The sequence below is a fragment of the Brienomyrus brachyistius genome, unplaced genomic scaffold (assembly GCF_023856365.1).
Source record: "Brienomyrus brachyistius isolate T26 unplaced genomic scaffold, BBRACH_0.4 scaffold44, whole genome shotgun sequence".
In the NCBI taxonomy this organism is placed as follows: Eukaryota; Metazoa; Chordata; class Actinopteri; order Osteoglossiformes; family Mormyridae; genus Brienomyrus; species Brienomyrus brachyistius.
Window position 1 is genome coordinate 2191735 of NW_026042319.1, and position 27034 is coordinate 2218768.

Consider the following 27034-nt stretch of genomic DNA (forward strand, 5'->3'; position numbering starts at 1 on the left):
TTCCTCGGAGTCTGTGATAGGCCTGCTTGGACTTTATATTAAACGTACTAGTGTAATCGGAGAGATTAAGGCTTGAAGTGAACTAAAATGCAAATATCGTGTGGATTGTTTAAGGAGTGGTTAATTGTTTAACTAGTTGACAGTAGATCGATTAATGCATGTAATAGATATCACTCAGAGGGAGGTTATACCTCCTCTTAATGCGTGAGTGCTTTTTAATTCAGTTGATACGGTATTTCTAATCCGGAAAACATAGGATTAGAGTACCCTCTGACGGCTGCCTTTAAAACTGCTCCCTTTTTCCCTCCTTCGACCTATTTCATTGTTCGATTGATCGCACCATTGTACTGAATATATAAGTCGGTTACTTAACCTCCTCATTCTCTGGCAATCAGTGGCATGAGTCTAGTTAATATTGGGCGCCACTAGGGTGCCTGGCATTTCAAAATCGTTCCGTTTCGTTGTCGGCACTTTAACCTTATTTAACCCACGGTAATTGAATTAATAGGGAGAAGCGGCGGGCCCCTCGAAAGGGAACAGGGGGGGATTCTCCTTTAGCCCTCCTTCCCGAGAATCAGACAATACCGCGGAGTGGGCTGGCTTTCATGTTATAAGTTCGTTGCTTCTTTTTTATTCTCATCGGCACGAAGGACGCACACTCCTGCCTCTTGTATTCACAGTAAAAGCTGACGAATTGGCAATCCGGGAAAAATGCCCAGTAAGCAAAGTCCTGGAGTTGAATATCCGCACATTGTATTGCTGCGGAGCAGGAGAATCTCTTTCGCTCGCTGAATCATACGGATCACCTGTTTTTTCCGCCTGTTGTCTTTTTCGTTTATGTATTGCCGAAAGAAGGACGTTACGTTTTTCCAAAAGGAGGCGGCATCCTTCACTTTGCATCATTTTTCTTTTTTTTTACAAGAACCATCAGAGCGGCACCTTGGCGGCGGGAATATTAAAAGAAATTGACGAGGACACGCGGAACCTGTAGGGACCGGGTACGAACATCCCTTTCTTGCATCAGCAGTACCTGTGCAGGACAGCGGTGCAGCTTCGTGTTTGAGCACCAGGGTGTTAGAAGAATAGGATGTCGGTCTGATAACCGCAACTGGCTTTTCCGAGGCATCGACAAACGAGGGAAACTAGGCATGGAGACCGGGGTGACTGCTGTGGTTTTGGTTGAATGGCCGTAGACAAAGAATCACCAAGAATGGCGAGATGTCCGGATGCCACGGAGCTTCTGGTCTCATTCTTTGTATGATTCGAGAGTCCAATTAGCGCGAGGTTCTTGCGGCTGATGGGTGATCAATGCGTTAGATGTTTGAAGCTGTACCACAAAGCTGCTTCCAGGCTTGCAGAGTGATTTCTCCTCTCCACCCTATGAGCTCCAGTCACATAGGCTAATATCACACCATCAAGGTATTTCTTGTCATTTGAATCGTATGAATCGCGTTGAAATTCTTGGTGGTTTTTTTCTTTGTGTAAAAGGGACGTAAGTAATACCGTTATAATACCTATTAGGGTTCTATACCAAAGGAATGATACGCAGCAGCCTTCGTCATTCTGCAAACAGTTGCAGCAATCTGAAAATTTATTAGGCTTCCAGCGATACTGGTAATTACACAGAATTCCTCTGAATCGTGATTTTTGCACGTCATCATTGATCTCCACGTTTTGTAACATACAGTGCTGCTGTTAAACTGCATTCAACCGTTATGATCTAAGGCAGCTGGATTGCCGCAAAGCGAAATTTTAGGTTTAATTGAGAGATGGGGGGGGAAACATTGTCAGTGACTGAGTACATTGCATAATTGTGATGCAGCAGTCTTATTAAATTATATTTCATTATATTAAATGTATTGATGACGTTTAAGATACTAATGGATTGTGGTGTGTAGGCTTACATTACATTATGAAAGTCGTGTAATGAGGCCGTGGTGCTTTTGTGTATAACATGATGTAGATAATGCGATATTGTGAGCCTTCGTAAACGTTCAAAGGCAATAATGTAGATTATGTGACGCCGACTGATAATGACAATGCTGGCAATTAATGCAGATAATTAATACAATGTTGCAATGTTAAAATGAATTTGTCACGCTACATGTAACCTAACATTTAATTGAATGTTTTTACATTGTGTTTTATGGGATTTGCAGCTTTGATCGTAAAGGCAGTAGTTTCCAAATCATTTCGGGTAATTAAGTCTTCGTTTGTTTGTTGGACCCATGAGTTTTTTCCCCAAACGCGGATTTTTTTCGCATTTTCTTTCAGGGATGGACGATGGGATGCCCTTCCTCTCAACAATGAAAAGTCTTTTGGCCATTGTCTGTCTGGTTAGCTTTTACTGCCAGATAAGGTGAGATTCGATTTATTTTCTCAAATATGGAATTCATATCCATAAGTGTAATCGGATGTCCTACCTTCGAACTGACTTCCGACATCAAATCATTCAACTCACTAAATCATTCGAACAATGTAATGTGCAAACGAACGAGTAAATGTGCAAAAACATTTTCCCGTTTAAATGCCTCCTTTATTTTTCGTTATGTACCGTCCAACCATTTTCCTCATATTAATAAAAGGACCGTGAATGCTCCTGATTTTTTTTAAATCAGGGAATTTTGATTTTGGAAGCGTGGTAATGTTGATTTTAGTGTTCCTCAATGTATTTCATTTGCATTTCACAGTCTTTCGCAGACCACAGCAGGAACCCTGAAAGAGTCCGAAACAAATGACAACATCACGATATTCACTAGGATCTTGGACAGGCTGCTGGACGGTTATGATAACCGACTACGCCCTGGATTGGGAGGTACACCAGAGAACAACTTTACGGCCCAGTGTAGCTGCACAAGTTTACGTTAGTTTATGTGGCTGCATCATAGGTTGTGCATTATACGTAGGCTATTACCTCAGACCTTTGCACTTTACTTTGCCGTCCTTATTCTTCGCAGTGTCTGTATTGTCATGTGATGTAGGATTGTATTGTTGTTCTTGTAGTACGCTTCCTGTGGTTCTTTTTTTCATATGTAGGCTGACGTCGGTCTGTTTATACTTTTACACCTTTACTTCTAAGTCGTTTTGATAAGTTTTCTTATAATCATAAATGTGATAGAACAGCGGAGAGATTGCGCTAAGTACCAGTATAATGGAGGGGATAAGGCGCCGCTTTTACCAATTTCGATCGACGCAGCTGCCCGGGCGCTTTTGTCCAGCGTATATTGTTAATTGGGAAAAATTGCAAACACGGCGCCCCCTTCTGCTTGCCCTTTATTCTGAGAATGGGAAGCGTAGGCTGGGCTGCCTTCGGAGGGCCAAGGCCACCGCTGTAGGTGTTGGAGCTGAAGTGAAAGCGGACCACCCTCCTCGCCAACACCGAGCATGACCGCCCCCGCGGAGGCGCGCTTCGGTCCGCAGAGTGTGACCTTCAGCACCGTTGTTCGGGGGGGGGGGGGGCTGCTTCATAAAACCCAAAGTACCCGCACAGGAGTGTAAAAGAGAGATCATTTCATGGGGAGCGGAGGACGGAAGGCGATATAGTCATACTGTATTCTTCATGCTTGTCTGTTTGCTCATTGGAATGGGCGTAAAATATAAGTGGGTGGGGGTGCTGTAACCCCCCATATAATCAAAATCAACCCCATGGATCCCACAACCCCCCTAATTCTCAACCCAAAGTTACGCCCTTGTGTGTGACGGCACTTGATTGTGCTTGTCTGCTTATACTCATCGCAATGTCATATTCGAGCTGTTTTAATGTCCTCGCATTTAACTGTGTCTCCGCTTTCTGTGATGGAGATTAGGTATAAGTGACACTGTAAGCCATTGTTACTTACAGGCGCATATCCACTATTTAGCCACTCAGACCATTGCATTAAGAATAGCGTAAGACTGCACAAAACTTAAGCATTGAACAGAACTTTTTTCCTCTCACTCCAAACGCCTGTTTGTTTACAGAGAAAGTAACGGAGATCAAGACGAACATCTTCGTCACTAGTTTCGGCCCGGTTTCAGATACCGAAATGGTAAGGTGTTCGCTGCTGACGTCAGCATGGGTCCTGTAGTTTTACGCATTAAACAAGTCACTTGTGTTCTGCAGATTTTGTTAACAGTTTCATCATAATTTACATGACTGCAACATGCAACTTTTAATGTAAAACAAATCGACGTAAAATGCGAATTGTGCAGGATGTGGTCATTCGATCGCCGTCCTTTCCCGCAGGAATACACGATAGACGTGTTTTTCCGGCAAAGCTGGAAAGACGAGCGGCTTCGTTTCAAAGGTCCGATGGAGATGCTTCCTCTGAACAACCTTCTGGCCAGCAACATCTGGACGCCCGACACCTTCTTCCTCAACGGCAAGAAATCCATCGCACACAACATGACAACTCCGAATAAGTTACTGCGTCTGAAGGACGACGGGACGCTGCTGTACACCATGAGGTAGCTCCATTACACTCCCCTATGCAGGCATGTACATACAGTAAACAAGGACAAGTCTTTGGCTTTCCCTTATCGCTGTTTTATTTTCATTTTATCATTTTTTTATAACGAGAGAAAGGATCCAACGCGAGTCTTGTGGTGCTTGTTTTACTATTTTATACGTTTTAGCATTTAGAGGTAGGCCTACGTGAACTTCGGGGCAATTAACGTCTTCAGCTGTTTTATTTGACCCAGTCTTTAAAAGGAAGGGACGTCCCACCGGGACAGTAGCGCTGGGAATCCGGTGTCCCTGTGGTCAAGCTGTTTCCAGCACGCAGCCCCCCCTCATCCATCGCTTTTAGCTGCCTTGATATGCCCCCCGTTGTACTATCACCGGGGCCGCATAAAACGATTTTTTATTATGATGTTTTTAATGTTTCCCTCCCTCGAGGGTACTGTTACGTGCACAGGAGCCCCGACAACGTAAGTGTATGGGGGAAAAAAAATTCATGCATTACGCGTTGTAGAACATTTTCATAATTGCAATATAAGAAAAAAATCAAGGACACGAGGAAATGTTCAAACCCTCCTTCACACCATGGAAAAGAGGGCAGCTGTTTGAATATTTTTGGAACACCATGTATAGCGCCATAAAGGGGATATGGGTCAGCAGCAGCTGAACAGCGTCACCTTGTGGCTGAAATAAAACCTTTGCGCGCAGGACTGATGTTCACCGCTTGCATTAAGATGCAACCGGTCGCCCTCGAATTTGTTATTCATGATTGATGTCTCGAATTGTCCGCTGCCTCTCTAATTGTTGCTCCCGTGATATATGTATACAGTATGTCATCGTATCTGCCCGTCATGTACATTACAGGCCATGCTTAACTATAATGCACCTCGAGAGCTTCCAGATGAAGATGGGATATTAATGAGAAATGAGTGAGAAATGGGATGTGTGCATAGTCTGCGGAGTACATGCGATTTCCTGCAACAGATGCACCAGAAATGTTGCACTTTGGAAAAGTTTTCCTTTCCCTAATGTGTTTCGTATTTCTAGCATTTATATTACAAAGAGAGGTTAATCTGCGATGAGTTGTCCACGGCCCGCACGAGGTACCCCCCCAGCATCGAAAGAGACCCCCACAGCCCGAACCTTTGCTGACACCCCGATCTCAGACTCTACTTATGAGTTAATACAGATTTTCATTCATATCTGACACTGACATCACAAGCCCCAGTGCCTAGGATCCCCCACCCCCAAAGGGCATCGGGTGTGCATAAGGAGACCTTGGCTTCTTGTATTTTGCTATTGAACTCTTCATTCAAAATTCAGCAACAGATAATATAAAGGGGGGGGGGTGTAACCGGAAAGTGGCAGGTTTCTAGAGGGGTGGGGCCTTTAAAAAGATTCACAGTGGGTAAATATTCATCTAAAGGGATAGAATTTACTTTGAATAAAGACGTCAGGCTAAGCAGCTGAATGTACACACAGAAGATCCTTTGATAAATGCTGAAAGCTTTACTGATCTCCCCTCCTGGACCTAGGAGTCGGAATCAGATATAACCCCCCCAACCTTTTACCCAGAATGTACACCCGCGCCTCTGTCTTGATGTACTCGTCTCGGGGATTTAGGGATGCGTCCTGTGAGAAGATGAGCGCATTAATCTTTGCTCTGGACTCTCCCAGCTTAACTCTATCAATGGTAACAGAAGATTAACGTCGGCAAAGAGCAGGAGATTAAAGGGGATGTATGGGGATGTTTTACAAAAAGTGCTTCATGTTAAAGTCAATCAAAAGCAATAGGGAGCTACCGTCCAAACCCAGCGACTCTTATGCAATGAGATAGTGAGAGTGACACCGATGGGGGACAGTAGCCACGGCTGAAATATCAGGTCGTCACATCTGCATGTGTCGCATTTGTTTGCGCATCCATTGCCGTTTAAAAATAGTTCTGGGTGTGGGATGTCTCACCATAAACATTGTGATGCTTTATTATTGCTGCAATACGTATGTAGTCGTATCCACAAGTAGGTAATGGATGCCTTAATGGATGCTCACATCTCGCTGTAATTTCCTTAGTGACGTTAATCTATAAAGACCACTTAGCAGACCATAAGCGATACGCTGCCCTGGCATTTCAGTTGGTGGGTGTCACAGCAAGGGCTAAGTCCATTCAGCTGTTACACAGTAATGTAATTGTGTGTAATGGGGGGCTTGAACACTTGTCCACCTCTCACACACGTCTCACTCCGTGGTTAAATTGCCTTATACTACTTTGTAAACAGTTCACTGTTAATAGATAAATCCATCATCATGCATTGAATATCTGTCTCTTTACAAGAAAGAGAAGCCACAAGAAGGCTGGATAGTAACTGAGATGTTGTAAGGGGGGAGAGTCAGTACGGTTCCCAGGAAAATTTGGAACATAACTAGGGACCCAAAATCTCTATCATCGCCCCTGGATAGTAATATAAAATTATTCTGAACAAGGAAGAAAGTCTTTCCTATTATGTCCACAAGATGGCAGTGTAAAATCACTCTTTGCAGTTCACATTCTGCATGCTGGGGTGGTGCAGTGGTTAGCACTGTCACCTTGCACCTCTGAGACCTGGGCTCGAGTCTCTGCCTGGGTTCCATGTGTGCAGTTTACATGCTCTCCCCATGTCATTGTGGGGTTTCCTCTGGATTCTCGGGTTCTTGGAGTTTCCTAATTTCCTGTAGGTATGCGCGTGTGAGTGTGTCCTGCAATGGGTTGGCGCCCCATCCTGGGTTGTTCCTTGCTTAACATCTATAGGCTCTGGACCCCTTGCAATCCTGAATGGGACAAGTTGTTTCAGAAAAATGAATGCATGATTCTGTGTGCTGGAGGTTTGAAACACCAGACTTTTGTAGCCACTAAAACAAATGCTTGTATAAAAATATAAGGTGAGAGCATAAAAGGCGGGAAAGTATGTGATGCTGATCGGAACGGGATAAAAGAATGTTATGCTGAGATTGTCTTGCGCCATGCGGAATCGGGAGGGGCCTGTCACTGCAGCCGGGAGCCAAATGTCGAATGGGAGGGGCAATGTGGGAGGGGCTATAACTTATCATCTGACACCCTAATCATAAACCCCACCTACCCCTTGTGATAAACCGGTCCTACTCAACATTGCCCCTCCTACTCAACATTGCCCCTCCTACTCGACATTGCGCCACCCACTTGACATCTCCCCACCCACTCGATATCACCTCTCCTACTCAACATTGCTCCATCCATTCGACATCGCCCCACCCACTCAACATCACCCCCCCACTTGACATCGCCCCCCTACTCAACATCGCTCCACCCACTCGACATCACCCCTTCTATCAACATCTCCCCACCCACTCAACATTGCCCCTCCTACTCAACATCACCCACTCCACATGATATTACCCCTCCTACTTGACATCGTCCCACCCACTCCACTCGACATTGCCCCTTTTACTCAACATCGCCCTACCCACTCGACACCCACCCACTCGACATCACCCCTCCTACTCAACATCACCCACTCCACTCAACATCACCCCTCTTACTTGACATCGTCCCACCCACTCCACTCGACATCACCCCTCTTACTCAACATCGCCCCACCTACTCGACACCACCCCACCCACTCAACATCGCCCCACCCAGGCCACACTTGCTTCTCAGCTGCAGCTATATATACTTCAAAATTGGGAGCAAGAGAATGTTACCAATTACTGGCACTTGATGGCGCCATTGTTCCAAATATGACATGGACTTTCACTGAAAGTGGTTATGTTTGAGTACTTCAGTGTAACATTTCCACCTTTTCTGAGGATTGGCAGTGACGCACAGCTGATAATTATAATGGTGACTTTCTCATTTCCAGTAAGGAGTTCTTTGGTTGGGGTTGTACTCTGATGATTGTCAATCTGACCATTCCAATTCTAGGTTGACCATATCAGCGGAGTGTCCCATGCAGTTAGAAGATTTCCCCATGGATGCTCATGCCTGCCCCCTGAAGTTCGGGAGCTGTGAGTAGGCCTTCTGGAGGTTTCTCTATACCCTTTTTTACCGTTTTAGATCTGCTCACATTTTCACTGCGGATATTACATCCATCTTAGAAACTGCAGGCAGCTTCATGATGTTTCCTTTAAAAAGAATGGGGCCTGTAGAGTCATCATCTACTATCTGAGCTGGGGTGAGAGACTGGAGGTTGACCCCTGGCTTTGGTACAAGGTCCTTTATTAACAACTAAAGAAATCTCGAGTACGTGCTGGAAAATAAGCCGGGTTTAACAGAAAGCTCAGCTAGCAGTTCTGTCCGTCTCCTCACAACCTGCCTTTGTAGTGCAAGTCAAAGCTGATAGGGGGCTTTATTAGTTGCTAGCTCTGTGGTTGTCATGCAGTGATGCCCCGCAGTGCCATCTGCTGGCACCACAGTGACACTCCGGCAGCCCCGCTGTGCCTATTACAGGTGTGTTGATAAAAGCTGTAATTATCCACTGGTGTGATCCACAGGTTCCCATTCGGTGTATTCATGGTGACGCCTTGAGCCTCGGCCCGTCCGAATGTGCATCAGTGTCACTGTGTCCGTGATTTGTGCAAGAATCAAGCCCTGCTGTCGACATAGGTGCTACATAGACTCTCCAAGATCTGTGTCAGCACCTCTACCAGGTCCACTGCATCAGTCACTCTATGGAGGCCATCTGCAGCTAGCTGAGCATGGGCTAGTTTTCCTTAGTCGCCGCTCTGTCCTCCTACAGTATGTCAGTGTCAGGCCCAAACCATTCATTTGATTCGTTCCCCCGTCACACTGCTACGCGACACCTAGAGTGTCCACTAGACATCCACACTGAACCTCCCCTGCTCTTCTCGTGACAAAGCCAGTCATTATGACAGTGACTGTCACACCTCATTTTCTCTGCTTTATACATAAAGCATCAAAGTCATAATGACAGCGAGAAATAATTCCACCCTGCTCCTTTAATAACAGAAAGTCCCTATAATACCGAATAACTTCCTGATTACTTTCTCCGCTGCCTTCAGATCTTGTCCAGAGTCACAGTGTGTCTACAGAGCAGGATTAGTGCAGTGGTGCCTGGTTTACCCCCGTGTCTTGGTGGTACTTTGACATCTAGATCAGATTTTAGATTTAGATTTTCGGCAACACATCAGTGAGTAGCTTGCAAGACACTGTAAATTTCTTATTACTACCTGTTGACTACTTTTACTCTCGCTCCATCCCCCAGTGTGAAATGTATGCCCCCCCCCCAGATTATTTCTCTTGTAGAAAATAAGGTCGGAAACCCCTGATCTACTATAGGAGCTCCTAGAACATTGATCCCACAAAACTGGACAGTGCTGCCCCTAGACAGTGTTGCCCTTAGACTGTGATCCCACTGGACAGTGATGGCCCTAGGCAGTGTTGCCCTTAGACTGTGATCCCACTGGACAGTGATGGCCCTAGGCAGTGAACCCACTAGACAGTGTTGCCCTTAGACTGTGATCCCACTGGACAGTGATGGCCCCAGGCAGTGATCCCACTGGACAGTGATGCCCCTAGACAAAGATCCCACTGGACAGTGATGGCCCCAGGCAGTGATCCCACTGGACAGTGATGCCCCTAGACAAAGATCCCACTGGACAGTGTTTGCCCTGGACAGTGTTTGCCCTGGACAGTGATCCCACTGGACAGTGATGCCCTGGACAGTGATCCCACTGGACAGTGATGCCCCTAGACAAAGATCCCACTGGACAGTGTTTGCCCTGGACAGTGATCCCACTGGACAGTAATGCCACTCTGTACTGCTGAAGCTGTGCACCAACTTCATGCCATGCTTTAATACTTGGGGCAGGGGGTCTGCATGGTGCGTAACTCAGATATCTGCCTGGATTGTCTTGGGTTGGGCAAATGCCCACGTGTTTGTTTCTGTTCTGGGAGAAATGAACGAACAGGCTGCAGTTGTTCGATGTGATTCCATTCCATGTGCGGGGGCTTACAGTCCATATCTAAACTAAGCGATTCACATGTGTTGCCAAGCAAAATCATGTGTACATCCCCCCCCTTTTCCACTACTATCTGTTATAAACCATAGCAACTTTTGGGATTGACTCTGGGAGAGGCTGCTATGCCGGTAACATCATATAGTTGCTCATTGCTCCAGTGTGCACATCTAAAGTTAACATGTCTTGGCATGTGGTCACTGATACTGGGGGTACTATGTAAAACTGACGCAGGGTAGGCCCCTTGGTATCTGAGGTCACGCTCCACAGCCCATGAGGACATGCCCCTCATCCAATGAGGACACGCCCCTCGGCCTATGAGGACACGCCCCTCGGCCTATGAGGACACGCCCCTCGGCCTATGTGGACATTCCCCTTTGCCTATGAGGACACGCCCCTTGGCCTATGAGGACACAGCCCCTTGGCCTATGCGGACATTCACCTCGGTCCATGAGGACATGCCTTTCGGCCTATGAGGACACGCCCCTCGGCCTATGAGGACACGCCCCTCGGCCTATGAGGATATGCCTCTCGGCCTATGAGGACACGCCCCTCGGCCTATGTGGACATTCCCCTCGGCCTATGAGGACATGCCCCTCGGCCTATGCGGACATGCCTTTCGGCCTATGAGGACACGCCCCTCGGCCTATGCGGACATTCACCTCGGTCCATGAGGACATGCCTTTCGGCCTATGAGGACACGCCTTTCAGCCTATGAGGATATGCCTCTCGGCCTATGAGGACAATTGGGACAGCACATGAAACGCTGCATAGGGGTCATGATGTTGACATGCAGGGCACACCCTACTCCTCTCCTCTGCCTGTAAAACCCATGGAGACTATGAGGACACACCCCTCAGCCAGTGAGGACACACTCCTCAGCCAGTGAGGACACACCCCTCAGCCAGTGAAAACACACCCCTCCACCTCTGAGGAAATACCCTTTAACGTTGTGGCTTTTCTCTGCATCCGGACCTTTAAGGACAGAACCTGCTACTGCCGGTGTTCCCTGTCTGGTTGGCACAGTGGCATTACTCTCCTTCTCCTCAGACACCTCCTCCTTCCAGCCATCGCTCAGCTCCTTCCTTGTGTCATTACCACCACCCCGTTTGCTGCTGATGTTGTAAGAACTTGTGCGCGTGTGGTCCTCCTCCCACAAGGGGGTGCTAAATCTAGAGGCCGGAGCCTGGTATTTGCGTTATCCTTATTGTTGTTTAATTACTTCCTTTCTTATCCCATAATGAAGTAATTGGGGCATCACAATAGAAAGAACATATAGATGATGCTTCTCTTCAGTTGAGTGGAGAAAACCAATCTGAAGCTAGCTGGACGTTTACCTCTGACTCACTGCCCATATCTGCAGGATCCTTTTGCATGTCTTCCCGTGTCTGAGAGGAGACGGACTGTCCCCGCCCCCCCGTGGCTTGGTCCAGAAAGACCCAGCCCACCTCTTGTGAAGCTTACCTGCTGGCTAGCCTTAGGGCAGCAGGCCCCCAACCCGAAAGCAGTCAGTTCAGGTCCAAATAAACCTCGAGGTAAAATTTTGCATCGTGACATACCGCTGACATCCTCCAGGGAGGGAGAGGAGTGCTTCTGCGAGTTTTTTGCCTGCTTTGAAACCAAACATGAAAAATGAAGTGAAGCTACAGGCCGGCATTAATGGGTCACCCCCCCCCCCCACCTGGATTCCCACACGGCGTCTAAGAGAAGCAGAGAGCATCACAGAGCATCTGCCCTAAGGGAAGCCACATACAGTCCAATTCCGGAATCAGAGCTCCTGATTTACAGTGGTGGCTCATCACGCATGTGTAAGACAGTTCCCAGGTCACCCCCCAGGGGGCGTCGTTAGGGGCTGTATGTTAAGGGTGCCCCCAGTAAACCTCCTCACTCCCTCTCAGGAACAAACACCAGAGAAGCACGAAGCTTTCTTCCAGACTGGCAATTAAGGGGGCTTGTATTCCATTCCATATACCTGTATGACACGTACACCCTGTGGTACCTCAGTAACATTGTGAAGCGTAAGTGCGCCCCCTAGAAATGGTTTGGGAACTGCACCTCAATGCCACTCAACCAATCAAGTCTATATAAAGCACTGTGCTAAAGTCTGAGCAGTCGAAGAAAATGTTTCAAGCTGTACATCTGGGTAGTAAGTGCATATATTTTCAGAAAAAAATTCCATTTAACATTAGAAAATATACAAAATGAACCAGAATTTCTTCTTTTGTCCAAAAAGTCAGACGGCTAAAAGAATTCAGCTTCAGGGCCCAGTCCTCTCCTGGGGGGCACCCAGGCCAATTTCTTAAATTCCACCACCAGCTCAATTAGTTACTGTAACTAATTTAATGTATTAAATAACTTGATGAGGTATCGATTAGCCACATGACTTGTCAGCTGTCAAGTCAAAAAATGCATGGGTGTGTTGGATGGCTGATGCGAAAGATTGGGGCGACTTTCGGGGAGGCTTTGAAATGGCTGAGCGGACACATTATGACAGACATAATATCAGTTTTACGTATTTAGTTTTACAGAAGCATGAAGATGATTTAAGCATATTTTTCTTTGACTGCTTAAGCCTCTATTGTATATATACATTCACTTCCCATTTCTGAATTATCTCCCGATTGGGAATGATCAGTTAATTCACCTTCTGTACTTAACATCACCCAGCATGACTCGGGACGGACGCAGACAGCCACACAGTCCCTCCTCCTCCCGTGTGTGTGCTGACACGCACTTCGCCGGTGTCGCTGAGCAGGCGTAACACACTTAGAGGAGACAGTCCATGTCCGCATAACACAGCGGACCGTGCGCTCTGCCTGATCGCGATGGGGAAGGGGGGAAACCCCCCAGCCAAAAAGGAGAGAAACCCTGTACTACTATGACAGCGTGTTTCTTAATTTCTTGTAGACCTTCAGCTATTACCAAACATGCATGGCATTTTTTAAAAAGTGTGAAGGGGGTTAGATGGTCATGGAGACCCAGGGGGCTTCCTGTGGATCCTAAAAAGGGGGGGATGAGAGTCACAGAGGACAGCTGAGAGATGAGAGAAAACAAACAAGCATGAAAACTGATTAGGAGACCCCCCCCTGTCTTACAGAGGCTCAGACATCATGATTTCAGCTGAATTATGAGTCAATATATTGGCCATAATTTGTGCTTATATAGCCAACAAAATTACCCTTATAACACATAATGACAACAGTGGTTGTCTGAAGAAAAAAAGTAAACAAACTTAATTGAAGATTACATAATTATTGCATAATTATAGAACTCTTACATAATTATTCTTTAATAAAAAGAATATCTTAACAGGGAGGTAGAAAAGCACCAGAGGCCAAACAGAATTATGGTAATAACATGCTGAAGCTTGAGAGATAATTGCTGTAAAAGTAATTATGTTTAATTTTCGGTCCTGTGAAAGCCAAACTTCTCCTCTGGTTTATTGGGAATGTCAGACTGCACAGTGTGTTGAGTGTTCCTCACACGATACAAGATGTGATTTTAATATTTGTCTTCACTTCGAATTAAAGGTAATGCTTCTTGGACACTAATGCCACTGAGACGCTAACGACGTTAGGATGCTAATGCTGCCCGGATGCTAACAATGCTCAGATGCTAACACAGCTAGGGCACTAACGCTGCTTGAACGCTCACAACGCTCAGACACTAACAACACTCAGATGCTAACAATGCAACGCTAGGACGCTAAAGCTGCCTGGATGCTAACAACACCGGAATAATAACAGCGCTAGGATGCTAAGGCTGTCTGAATGCTAACAACACTCAGCTGTTAACACTAGGATGCTAATGCTGCTTAGATGCTAACAACGCTCAGACGCATTTGACTTCTTCTGCCGGCCCCTGGAGGATGGTTCTTTCCAAGATTTCGTCCTTCTAGGGAGTTTTTCCTTACCACTGTCACCTCTGGCTTGCTCACTGGGGGTAGGTGTAATGTAAAGCCCTTTGAGACAATGTAATGTTGTGAAAATGCGCTATACAAATAAAATTGAATTGAACTAATGCTTGGGCATTAAGCATGCTATGACGTTAACAATGCTAGGATACTAACACTGCTCAGATGCTAGGAAAGCTAGGATGCTAAGTTCTGGCAGCTGCAGTTGTGTCTGTAGCTCTAGCAGAATAGTTTGTGTTGAGGTCTTTTTGTTGAGCCACTGCAAGTCTGTGTCTCTATGGCAACAGTTTCCAGGTATCGCTCACTGTGTATTTAGTCACCTTGCTATCGTAAACATCACAGAAGTCCTCTGACTCAGTTTCAGACATTTAATTTCATTAAATGGCCTTTCGGGAATGTATGGTGTACTGCTGAAAGTAGGGTTTAGGGCAGTGGTTCCCGGCCCATTCCTCATGGACACCCATATGGTCCTTGTTTCTGCTCCCTCCCAGCTCCTCCCAGACAGTCCACATTTTTGATCTGGTGGGAGCGAGGAAGGAGCAAAAACATGGACTATCTGGGGGTCCCCAAAGACCAGATTGAGAAACTCTGCTTTAAGGAACATTCAGCGTTGATGACATCTGTTTTGGTGCAGATCCTCCCCTTACTGTATTGTGCAGGACTGTGTTCCAGAGCTTCATGTCAAAGGTTGTCCTGAAGACCCAGAGAGCCCATAGCTTACTTCTTACCTGACAGTGAAATATGCCTTTTGTATATGTAATTCTGCTGATTTGGTCTGTGAGGTGGCCACTACGCCGGGTGTGTTCAGTCCACAGACCGACGCGGGGATTTGGGATGCTGGAGGCCCTCACCACTGGCTGCGGCTGCAGACTGGGGCAGGCCTGCGGGGACGTTCATGGGTTTACACTGTTTGCACTGGGATTCTCATAGATGTTGGGATTGGAATGACAGCCTATGGGGCACAAGAGCTCTGAGAAGTGTCCAGTTTTGAGAAGCGTTGCTGTTTTGGGTGTGAGTGGCGGTGGTCCTGAAATCATGACCTTCTTGAGGGCGGCCCCTATCCCAGGGCCCGGAGCTGGTTATTAATCACAGTGAAGGCAGCTGACAGGAAGGACACAGGCATTAATAACCCCCTACGAAAGCGTAAGCAGCCTTCCCATTTCTTTTTTCCTCCGGGAGATTTGGTGATACCGACTTCAGCCCCCCCCCCCAAAAACCAGGCGAATGTTGGTGCAGTAGGCGAGACAGGCGTCCACTTGTGGGCTTTTGTTATCTCCTAAAATGAGTTGTTTGTGCCCACACTGCGCTGACATGGATATCTTTATGGGGGGGCGGGGTGCCCTGTTGCCCGTCCTTGTGACTAACAAACGTCGAAAAGGTAAATCCATGCCCCCAGCTTCATGAAAAGAGGCCGGCATGGTCTGGTAGGTAGGTGCTTGGTTGAGCTGTAATGGTGACTAAGTGTTACCTAATGGGTGACCATTAAACTTTGTTATTCAGTACTCATGCATTTTTTATTGTAGCCAGGCTCCTAACGGCCTGAAGTTCTGTATTTAGCTGGATTTCTGAAATAATTAAAAGACGATGAAAAGATTCCTTGAAGTTTGTTTTGACTCTTGTGAGATTATTGTAGCCTTAGACCACTGTTTGCCTCTGACTGTAATTCCCAGATGCCTATCCGGTCTCAGAGGTGGTATATACCTGGACACTGGGAGCAGCCAAATCCGTGGTGGTGGCCGAGGACGGCTCCCGACTAAACCAGTACCACCTTATCGGGCAGACTGCCGGCACCGAGGAGATCTTCACTAGCCGGGGTAGGCTCCTGCCGTCCATCTTCACTAGCCGGGGTACGCTCCTACCGTCCATCTTCACTAGCCGGGGTAGGCTCCTGCCGTACATCTTCGCTAGCCGGGGAACGCTTCGGCCATCCATCTTCACTAGTCGGGGTTTACTCCTGCCGTCCATCTTCACTAGTCAGGGTTTACTCCTGCCGTCCATCTTCACTAGCCGGGGTAGGCTCCTGCCGTCCATCTTCACTAGCCGGGGTAGGCTCCTGCCGTCCATCTTCACTAGCCGGGGTAGGCTCCTACCGTCCATCTTCACTAGCCGGGGTAGGCTCCTACCGTCCATCTTCACTAGCCGGGGTAGGCTCCTGCCATCCATTTTCACTAGTCGGGGTAGGCTCCTACCGTCCATCTTCACTAGCCGAGGTAGGCTCCTGCCGTCCATCTTCACTAGTCGGGGTTTACTCCTGCCGTCCATCTTCACTAGCCGGGGTAGGCTCCTGCCGTCCATCTTCACTAGCCGGGGTAGGCTCTTGCCGTCCATCTTCACTAGCCGGGGTAGGGTCCTGCCATCCATCTTCACTAGCCGGGGTAGGCTCCTGCCGTCCATCTTCACTAGCCGGGGTACGCTCCTACCGTCCATCCTCACTAGCCGGGGTAGGCTCCTGCCGTCCATCCTCACTAGCCGGGGTAGGGTCCTGCCGTCCATCTTCACTAGCCGGGGTAGGCTCCTACCGTACATCTTCACTAGCCGGGGTAGGGTCCTGCCGTCCATCTTCACTAGCCGGGGTAGGCTCCTGCCGTCCATCTTCACTATCCAGGGTAGGCTCCTGCCGTCCATCTTCACTAGTCGGGGTAGGCTCCTGCCGTCCATCTTCGCTAGCCGGGGTAGGCTCTTGCCGTCCATCTTCACTAGCCGGGGTAGGGTCCTGCCATCCATCTTCACTAGCCGGGGTAGGGTCCTGCCGTCCATCTTCACTAGCCGGGGTAGGCTCCTACCGTACATCTTCACTAGCCGGGGTAGGGTCCTGCCGTCCATCTTCACTAGCCGGGGTAGGCTCCTGCCGTCCATCTTCACTATCTAGGGTAGGCTCCTGCCGTCCATCTTCACTAGTCGGGGTAGGCTCCTGCCGTCCATCTTCGCTAGCCGGGGTAGGCTCTTGCCGTCCATCTTCACTAGTCGGGGTAGGGTCCTGCCATCCATCTTCACTAGCCAGGGTAGGCTCCTACCGTCCATCTTCGCTAGCCGGGGTAGGCTCCTGCCGTCCATCTTCGCTAGCCAGGGTAGGCTCTTGCCGTCCATCTTCGCTCGCTGGGGTAGGCTCCTGCCCTACATCTTCGCTAGCCGGGGAACGCTTCGGCCATCCATCTTCACTAGTCGGGGTTTACTCCTGCCGTCCATCTTCACTAGTCGGGGTTTACTCCTGCCGTCCATCTTCACTAGCCGGGGTAGGCTCCTGCCGTCCATCTTCGCTAGCCAGGGTAGGCTCCTGCCGTCCATCTTCACTATCCGGGGTAGGTTCCTGCCGTCCATCTTCACTAGCCGGGGTAGGCTCCTGCCGTCCATCTTCACTAGCCGGGGTAGGCTCCTGTTGGCCGTTGGTGTCGGGCCACGAGTCACACTACACGTCATATTCGCTTCTACATGTGTTCTTGCCCTCCAAAGTTTTATTGTGCCTGTAATCACATTAATTGAGGCATGTTTGCTTGCTCTGCAATCCATCTGCTTCTGTGAAAGACAACAGCCCAGCAGCAGAATCCAAAGGAATGTTTTTCAATCCAGCCAGATGAAGACAGTAATTAAATCTCCAGGATTTGAGAACAAGAGAGCCTACACATTGCCAGGGGGGGGGGGGGTGCGCTTATCCCAGCCTTCAGCTATCAGGACTCTGTGGTAATCCAAGCAAAAATTTCTAATCGTTCGTACATTGGAGAGTGATGTCAGTGGCTCGAGCCTGGACAACGCTGCCGTCATACATGCCCTGTGAGGCATCTGCTCCCTCCTCTTACATAAAGCAGTTCTGCATTATCTTTCTGCTGTAAGATTATGGGATGCATGGAGAAGCCCAGCTGTATGTGCGGTCTGCTGCTTGGGAGAGAACCGGAGTGCAAGAGACTCCAGAAAAGCCTACCCACGGGCAGGCAGCTGCCTTTGCAGAATTGTTCTGCGTTCCCTCATAATCTCAGCCACCCCCCCACCTACCTCTCAACACAGCGCTTGTGGGCTCGGCTTTAATTAGTTTAATCTGCGGTGCAAACTTTCTGTGCCAACTTCAAGAATAGATCGATTAGAAACTGAGGGAAGCTGCCACAGGTTGGCTATTTTCAGCAAGTCTGACAGTGGGATCTACTTTCCAGACTATATATAGAGCGGATTAAACCGGAGACCTCTTCATTACTGATGTAACTCACTGCCTCCCATTGACAGAGTGCTGCTGGTAGAACTGGCCCAGCACCTACACTTCAGGTCACACAGCTTTGATAGTTCCCTGGGCTCTGTGACCAGGACGGTGCCCTTCAAGCTTTCAGCATGACGGAGCCCGAGCATCGGCCACACTTACCAGTTCACCAGCATTGCCGCGTTGTTCTCAGAGATGAACGGAAGCTCCCCTTGACTGCTGCAGATCCCCAGCAGTAAAATCCACCAGATGGGCATGCTGGATCCTCTGGTGGCGACCGGCGTTCCACAGCGCGTGACCCAGGCTCAGCCCAGGCTCAGAAAGCAGCCCGGGGCAGTCCCGGGGGAGGGCAGGGCAGGGCTAGTCATCGCCGCAGGGGGGGGAGGGACACGTGGTCGAAGAGGACATGACTGCCAGGCAGCCCAAAAAAACTGAAAAGCATCGCAAGTATCCCTGCTGGACCTTCAGTCTGGAGGGAGGAACTACGTGTGAAGTTTCCCCTGTCAGAGGCAGCTCCGGGCAGAAGAGGAAAAGGAGGCGGCGCTCGCATGGGGTGGGGGGGGGGGGGGGCAGCAGGACACAGATTGCAGCTGGGGATTAACAGGCCACAGAAATCCGATTTTGTTAGGAGAAAGCAGCAGCCATTGGCGAGCCCTCAGCGGGGGCTCCAGGAAGCTCTGCCATAATCTTTTCTTGGTTAACAGGATATGATGCCCCCCAACCAGTCCTTAATGATACCCCTCATGCTGTTTCTGTCGCATTACCAAGTGTGAAAGTGGGGGGAGGGGGCCAGACCCGTGTCTGGATTTGTTTGTTTATTTATTTTACATTTTTTTGAAAAACTGAATTTATAGCAGTTTTACAGAGTAGTTTCTTATTTTTAGTCAGCATTGGAGATGTCGGGTGAGGTTCAACAGGAGCCCAAATTACATGTTTAATGATAATTAAAAGAATGATGGTGGTGGTGATAGTGATCAAGATGATGGTATGATTATTATTTTTAATTTTGATTATAATCATTATTGCTAATGTCCTACTCTGTTTGGGATCGGCTCCAGGCCGCTGCATGACCCTGGCATGGATAAGCGGTTGGGAGATGGATGGATGTGCGGGTGATGCCGCTTATCACAGGCAATGTGAAGATAAAATTTACCCTGGTGGCTTAGGGAATGTGTTGCCATGGTTATGAAAACCGAAGGGAAAAGGAACAAGAGTAATATATGTCTCAGCGAAGGCCGAGTCTGTGGACCTGGAGTGTGACGAGGGCCCTTCCACTGGGTGTTTCTTAATACCAAAAATGCAAATTGGGGAGCAGTGAATCATGGGATTGGTCTTGTTTGGCAAGGATGCAAACGATGTATCCTTGATATTTGGGCCGATTTTCCACCACAGCAGGACTTTCACTACTTTTCAGGACTTTCCACTGCCTTCTGGTCAAGTGCCAGTACCAAAAACCCAAAGTGCCAAACCAAGCGGGAATACTTTTTTGGTACTTAGGCGTGGGACTTGAAACTGCTCTCTTTACCTACCGGTTATGCATATAGAGTGCCGCTGAAACACAACACCATTTTGAAAAAAGTTGCAAACTGAAGAAACAAAGATAAACGAAGCAAAAGAAAAGAGTAATAATAATGGATGGATGGACAGTCGTAGAGATTAACTGCAATCCGGAAGCAAGAACAGATGCAAGAAGATTAGGATGGTGTGACAAGAAATAAAATGTTTAGTATAATATACCTGGACAACATGGTATTGGAAGATTTCCAAATATTGCAATGTGATTCTGCTGTAATAAATATTAGTGTAATTATACTGAACAAAAATATAAACGCAACACTCTTGTTTCTGCTCCCATTTTTCATGAGATGGACTTAAAGACCTACAATTCATTCCAGATACACAATATTACCATTTCTCTCAAACATTTCTCACAAATCAGTCTAAATGTGTGATAGTGAGCACTTCTGCTTTGCTGAGATAATCCATCCCACCTCACAGGTGTGCCACATCAAGATGCTGATCTGACATCATGGGTAGTGCACAGGTGTACCTTATACTGCCCACAATAAAAGGCCACCCTGGAATGTGCAGTTTTTTGCTTTATTGGGGGTCTGGGGACTCAGAACCGGTCAGTATCTGGTGTGACCACCATTTGCCTCATGCAATGCAACACATCTTCTTCGCATAGAGTTTATCAGATTGTCAATTGTGGCCTGTGGAATGTTGGTCCACTCCTCTTCAATGGCTGTGCGAAGTTGTTGGATATTAGTGGGAACTGGTACACGCTGTCGTATACGCCGGTCAAGCACATCCCAAACATGCTCAACGGGTGACATGTCCGGTGAGTATGCTGGCCATGCAAGAACTGGGACATTTTCAGCTTCCAAGAACTGTGTACAGATCCTTGCAACATGGGGCCGTGCATTATCTGTCTGAGTGGCTGGTCTCAGACGATCTTGGAGGTGAACCTGCTGGATGTGGAGGTCCTGGGCTGGTGTGGTTACACGTGGTCTGCGGTTGTGAGGCCGGTTGGATGTACTGCCATATTCTCTGAAACGCCTTTGGAGACGGCTTATGGTTGAGAAATGAACATTCAATGCACGAGCAACAGATCTGGTTGACATTCCTGCTGTCAGCATGCCAATTGCACGCTCCCTCAATGCTTGTGGCATCTGTGGCATTTTGCTGTGAGACAAAACTGCACATTCCAGGGTGGCCTTTTATTGTGGGCAGTATAAGGTACACCTGTGCACTACCCATGATGTCAGATCAGCATCTTGATGTGGCACACCTGTGAGGTGGGATGGATTATCTCAGCAAAGCAGAAGTGCTCACTATCACACATTTAGACTGATTTGTGAGAAATGTTTGAGAGAAATGGTAATATTGTGTATCTGGAATGAATTGTAGATCTTTAAGTCCATCTCATGAAAAATGGGAGCAAAAACAAAAGTGTTGCGTTTATATTTTTGTTCAGTGTATAAAGCAAAAAAGAAGTTCAACGAAGTGCTAACTCCCGCCAAGGAGTGATTTAAACAGCAAGGATGAAAATGATCTCAGAATGCATGCAGCCCTCATGCAAAAGCAGCGGAGGTAAACTTTTTTGATTTTTCTATATATACTAGGTATATAAAAACTACATATACTACATCATCTTAAACAGGAATAACCACAAAAGTTGCCTAACTTGCTAGGTTTTTTTTTTCCAATGACAGAGTAAAAATGTTTTAGAGAAACTTAAACTCCCTGCGGTATAATGTCCGTACGGAACTGAAGGTCAGAAACAGCCTGATCTTAATCTAACTGCTTAGCATCGTGAGAGTTGCATGTGTGTAACATGCGATGCTGGTATTAATTTTGCACATCGCCAAGCTGTATATTATACTGTAGCCGTTTTTTAAAATTAGTACAAAATACCCCATTTTGTGTGTGATGTCATTCCGCGTTGGTATCAGTTTTTGCGTTAGTGGGAAAGCAACGAGTTCAAGTACCGTACTTTTGGTGCTTTCTTGAAGCATCAAATGTACTGTATGGTACCTAATGCAGTGGGAAAGCGCCCGTGGGGTGGGCAAGGACAACATCCGGGGGTTTTTACCATCCTCTGTCCTTCTGTTCTTAGAATTGGAACTTGTCTCCGGCAACAAGAACACAAGTACGCTTACTGAGAAACACAATTTATTTAGTTCCCATCCTGAACTCACAAAACTGCTTAAACAAGCCCCCAAATGAGGCCCACAAACGAGTCCCCCCCCCAAACGAGCCCCTAAGCAAGGCCTCTGTCTGCATGTTGTAGCAGATGCAGCTGCCGTGCCTTCTCTCGTGGTCCAGCCTTGTCTGCCACTGGTCTCTCCCGCTGGTCTCTCCCGCTGGTCTCTCCCGCTGGTCTCTGCCGCTGGATTATGTGATGCTTTCCGTCCAGGACCCCCTCCTTCCCTGCTTTCGCCCCTTTTTCTTGTCCTTCTGACCTCATCCTCTCGCCCCCAGGTCAGTACACCGTCATGATGGCGCGTTTCTACCTGAAGAGGAAGATCGGCTACTTTGTGATCCAGACGTACATGCCCTGCTTCATGACCGTCATACTGTCCCAGGTGTCCTTCTGGCTCAACCGAGAGTCTGTACCGGCTAGGACCGTCTTCGGTCAGTACCCTCAACATCAGCAGTGACACTGCAGCCCCAAACGTAGCATCGTCCAGAACACTGGTGTCATTGTCCTAAAATGAAACGGTTTCTCCTGCACAATAATTATCGGCGTCTTCTTGCATTTAACTGTCACCGTAAATCCCGGCCAAGATGAACTTTAATTAAGTCATTAAAAATTGAAGTGTGTTCATGGTTTAGATTTATCGGTCCCTGGTGTGGGCTCTACAGCAGGATTCTGAACGTATTCCTCTGAACCCGCTCCAAACTCTATTTGTCAAGTCAGTGTTTGTCTTCCCTTGATTGATTCTGCCCGGCGGCACCTGAATGCTCATTAGAATAGAGGCGAGGATCCACTGGTGAGGATGATAAAATTGAATTTTTTATTCTGCCAGATTTCCATCATTAATAAAAAGCAGGGTTTAGGTATGGCGCCATTGTGCATGCTGCTATAGAGTGTGAGACACATATATATATATATATTTGCGGTGAGTGCAAGGATCTCTCAAAGAAGAGAGTCCCAGGAAGGAATCTGCTGTAAAAGTTACTTTAGGAGCAGTAAAATCTCCGGCAGCATAGATGGATTAAATAACATTTGTATACATTAGCACTCACCTGAAACACGCGTCTCTTTGTAATATCGCCCCCTTGTGGTCGGCCCCAGGTGTGACCACGGTGTTGACCATGACCACCCTCAGCATCAGTGCCCGCAACTCTCTGCCCAAGGTGGCCTACGCCACCGCCATGGACTGGTTCATCGCCGTGTGCTACGCCTTCGTCTTCTCAGCGCTGATTGAGTTTGCCACTGTCAACTACTTCACAAAGAGGAGCTGGGCATGGGATGGGAAGAAGGCCATGGAGGCGCAGCAGCCCAAGGTTGGTTTGCGCCTTTCAGCTTGGAGATATCTGATCTGTCAGAAGTCCAGGGTTAGCTGCCTTACTGTTAGTGGAGGCCCCCGATTGGGCAGAAGTCAGGTGTTAGTTTCCATACCTTCAAAATGAAGACTCCTGATTGGCAGCATCTAGCCATCCCCAGATCCATACCTGTATTCTCTGGGTGAGTAGAAGTGCAAGGTTTCTTCCCTCACACTGTGACAGGACAATGTATACTGAACATACATACATACAAATCACATGTAGTTGGTGAACAGGAACTGTGGAGCTTAATGATCTGAACTAACATGTTAATACCAAAAGTAAAATGTAAAATCTCATTAGTGACAGCCCTGCATTAGGATTCGTCGGTCCTGTTTCCAACAGAAGAACAGGGCCAAATTGTAGAAGTTGTCAAATTACTCATATATTAGGGAAGATAAGAATTGATAAAACAAGCATAAAGTATCCTGTAACCTCCCAGTCCCAGCTGCTAAAAATCTATATTAAAAACTTGCTTAACATGAAGATTAACCAAATAATGTAAATATGTTTTCCATGTCAAAATATAGCATGTTGATTACATACCCAGTGTCTTCACTTACTCAATGCAATCTGTCTTATCCATCTGACAAAGTCCGTGCGTTACAACAATCTTGGTCCCATTATGTGAGATAGTTGGCTAAAAGACACGTTATTCTAAACAAAAGCGTGATAGAGGCCGTGTGAGCCTTCTAAGCTGTGGAGATTCCCCTTCCCGTTTAGATCATTGTGTTTCCATTGTTAACTGAGGAGAGCAGCCTGTTGCTAGTTTCTGCTGACATGCGACGACTGTCCTCCTGCAGAAGAAGGACCCGCTGACGTTATCGAAGAAGCCCAACAACGCCTGTTCAGCTGGAGGTGTCAACTATACGACCAACATCACCAAAGACACAGCCATCGCCACCATCTCCAACAGCACCTCCGTGCCACTGAAGACTGCTGAAGCCAAGGCTCCTGACCCCAAGAAGACATACAACAGCGTGAGCAAGATTGACAAGATGTCCAGGATTGTGTTCCCGGTTCTTTTTGGGACCTTCAACCTGGTCTACTGGGCCACATACCTCAACCGAGAGACGGTGGTCAATGGGGCTATGTCATCTACATAAAGCTCTACAGCTTCCAGGCCCCCCGACTTCAGCCATATTGTTCCACAAACTGGATTACCATAGAAACCAGTGTCAAGCACTGAAGACTTGCTCTAGTCATAAGTTGTGAGAACTTTTTTTTTCATAAATTGCATGAAATGCCATGTCTGCCTTGACTATTTCTACTTTATATTAGTCGATTAGTTTTTCTGGAAGAATCTGCATTCTGTTCATCCCAGCGTGAATCGTCATCATTGCCAATTAATGTCACGCCCCCCCCCGGAGATGGGGGCCACATAGCATTTGACACATACATCTTAGTCATTGTGAAAAAAATGGGTCATATTGGAAGCATAGGTAAAGCAAGTCAAACGCTATGCAAACATTTTATACCAGGCCGTTCCACAGAACACCCCCGCTGTAGTTACTGACGCTGGCTTGCGGCTTCACTTATTTAAGAGCGGAATATGAAACTGAATGACACAGCTTAAAGAACAGCTATGGAACATGCCCCCCCCCCCCCCCCCCCACGAGCAGCACCCTTGCCCCCACCCCCCACCAAAAGGTAACACTGGGCTTTCCTGCAGTTTCCTCCTGTGTCTGTAATTTCCATGTCTGTCCTCGTGCAACGTTTGGTTTAATTATTTAGGGGTAAGGAGCATCCACGTTTGATGACTTTGTTATTAAGCTCCTAGGTACGATTTTGCGGACTCGTTTACATATAATCCTTGGCTGTGGTTTTGCCTTTCCTCTTTGTAAATATGCACAAACACATACGCACACGCCCACACATCCATTCCGCGGTCAGGAACATGCACGACCCCGGAGGAGAGCACGCAGTGGCCTGTCCTGTATTGCGCAGACGAGGCATCTCGACTAAAATCTGCCTACGGAAAGCGTTAATGTCTGACATTGATCTCCTCGACTGAACCGGCGCCTCTTTGATCACCGCAGTTTCCAGGGTGCAGAGTAATTATTAGCCTAATTTGTTTCTATATTGACGTAGTGCTCTGCCTTTTAATGCTAATTTGCTTACTAAACGTCAGTTTCAACGCTTTTCCTTACTGTAGATACATGTATCGTTGCAGTCAGTTTATCTGGTGATGTTAAAGTGCTCCTTTGACTGCTTGATGGTAAAATGGACATGGGGGCTTTTCAGACGGAGGCGAAGTCTCCATAAGGTGCCTGCCTAGCAGTGTCACTGCAATTCGCCTGTGCTGAAGCAGGACCTGCCAGATCCTGATGGCTGGACAGACGAGATGGCAAAAAGTACTGGCAATCCCCAGATGGGGGAGCCAGTCACTGACTTGATCTTTGGATGGGGAGCCTGACTAGCCAGAGGAGACCCCCCCCCCTTTCCCTGCCGCAGGCATGCTTCTGGGATTGGGCTCTAAGTGCTACCCAGGCTAATTAATGTCAGATCAAGGAGGCATTTCTAATCCAAGATGTCCATTGTGAGAGGAAGTCCCACCCAGCGCCAGCCCCCTCCCAGAACAAAGTTTCATTAGACATTCAGCATGGGGGGGTGGGGGGTTGTCATCAGCTCCTTAGAGCGATACAGGAGAGTCACCTTTGTGTTTTTTCTGTCCCATCCCCCTCTTGGACATGTACAGACCTGGGCGTTTTTCTGAGACATGCATTGTTACTTTCACTAATGTGCAGCTTTCATTTGGAGCATAATGTGACAAAAGCAATAATAAAACGAATGATATGTTTGGTGGCTGTGGCCTTCAGTCCTTTGTGCGTGGATGGACAGGCAGACTGGTGCCAAAAATGTTCTGTATTCACAGGGACTTCATGCGTTTGATCGAATATTAGCCAGAGATATAACGAATCCCAAATGAATCCCACGTACCTCCTCCCAAATAAGGAGACAGCCATGGATAGCTAACAATGACCTTAAAAGATCTACATCTTCTGAACATACGTGTGTTTGTGTGCCACATGCCAAGAAGGAAGTGTTAAGGTCACCCTGCATATGGAGTTACCATGCAGCCCATCCTAACGTCAGCTGTCGCATGGCAAATGACCCGCTTAAGGATCCCATGGATACTGTGTCAGTGGAGGCCTCGCTGAGAGTGGGGGGGTCTCTTGGGCCACAGATTGCAGGAAATGCACACGTGGGGTGGGGCTCTTTTAGCAGGGAGGGACAGATAATCTGCCCCATGTTGTGCACAGCAGCAACATCTGGCATCCAGCTGTTTGTCACAGATTTAGTTCTGCTTGCTTTCCAATTCAGCAAAATTCTCCTGCAGTGCATGCTGGGAGTCCGGTTGGCATTCGGCAAAACATCCTTCCAGACTTACCAAGCTGCCCCAATTTCATTTACAGGTTTGATGGCTTTTTGTGTGAGCCATCCTTTCAAATGTTCTCTG

The 27034-nt window shown here is 47.5% G+C and overlaps 1 protein-coding gene across 4 annotated transcripts; it reads left to right on the forward strand.

Moving 5' to 3' along the window:
• Positions 1-411: 411 nt before the first annotated feature.
• gabra5 (gamma-aminobutyric acid type A receptor subunit alpha5) lies at positions 412-25185 on the forward strand. Of its 4 annotated transcripts, none has more exons than XM_048999283.1 (10): positions 412-998; positions 2275-2359; positions 2691-2815; positions 3961-4028; positions 4226-4446; positions 8373-8455; positions 16010-16153; positions 22507-22659; positions 23324-23535; positions 24378-25185. In XM_048999283.1, the coding sequence occupies exons 2-10, from the start codon at positions 2277-2279 to the stop codon at positions 24678-24680; spliced, it is 1392 nt and encodes a 463-aa protein (XP_048855240.1). In that variant the 5' UTR covers positions 412-998; positions 2275-2276; the 3' UTR covers positions 24681-25185. The 4 variants fall into 4 exon arrangements, with proteins under 4 accessions (XP_048855240.1, XP_048855241.1, XP_048855242.1 ...); XM_048999284.1 differs by lacking the exon at positions 412-998 and adding an exon at positions 1018-1419; XM_048999285.1 differs by lacking the exon at positions 412-998 and adding an exon at positions 1523-1614.
• The last annotated feature ends 1849 nt before the right edge of the window (positions 25186-27034 follow it).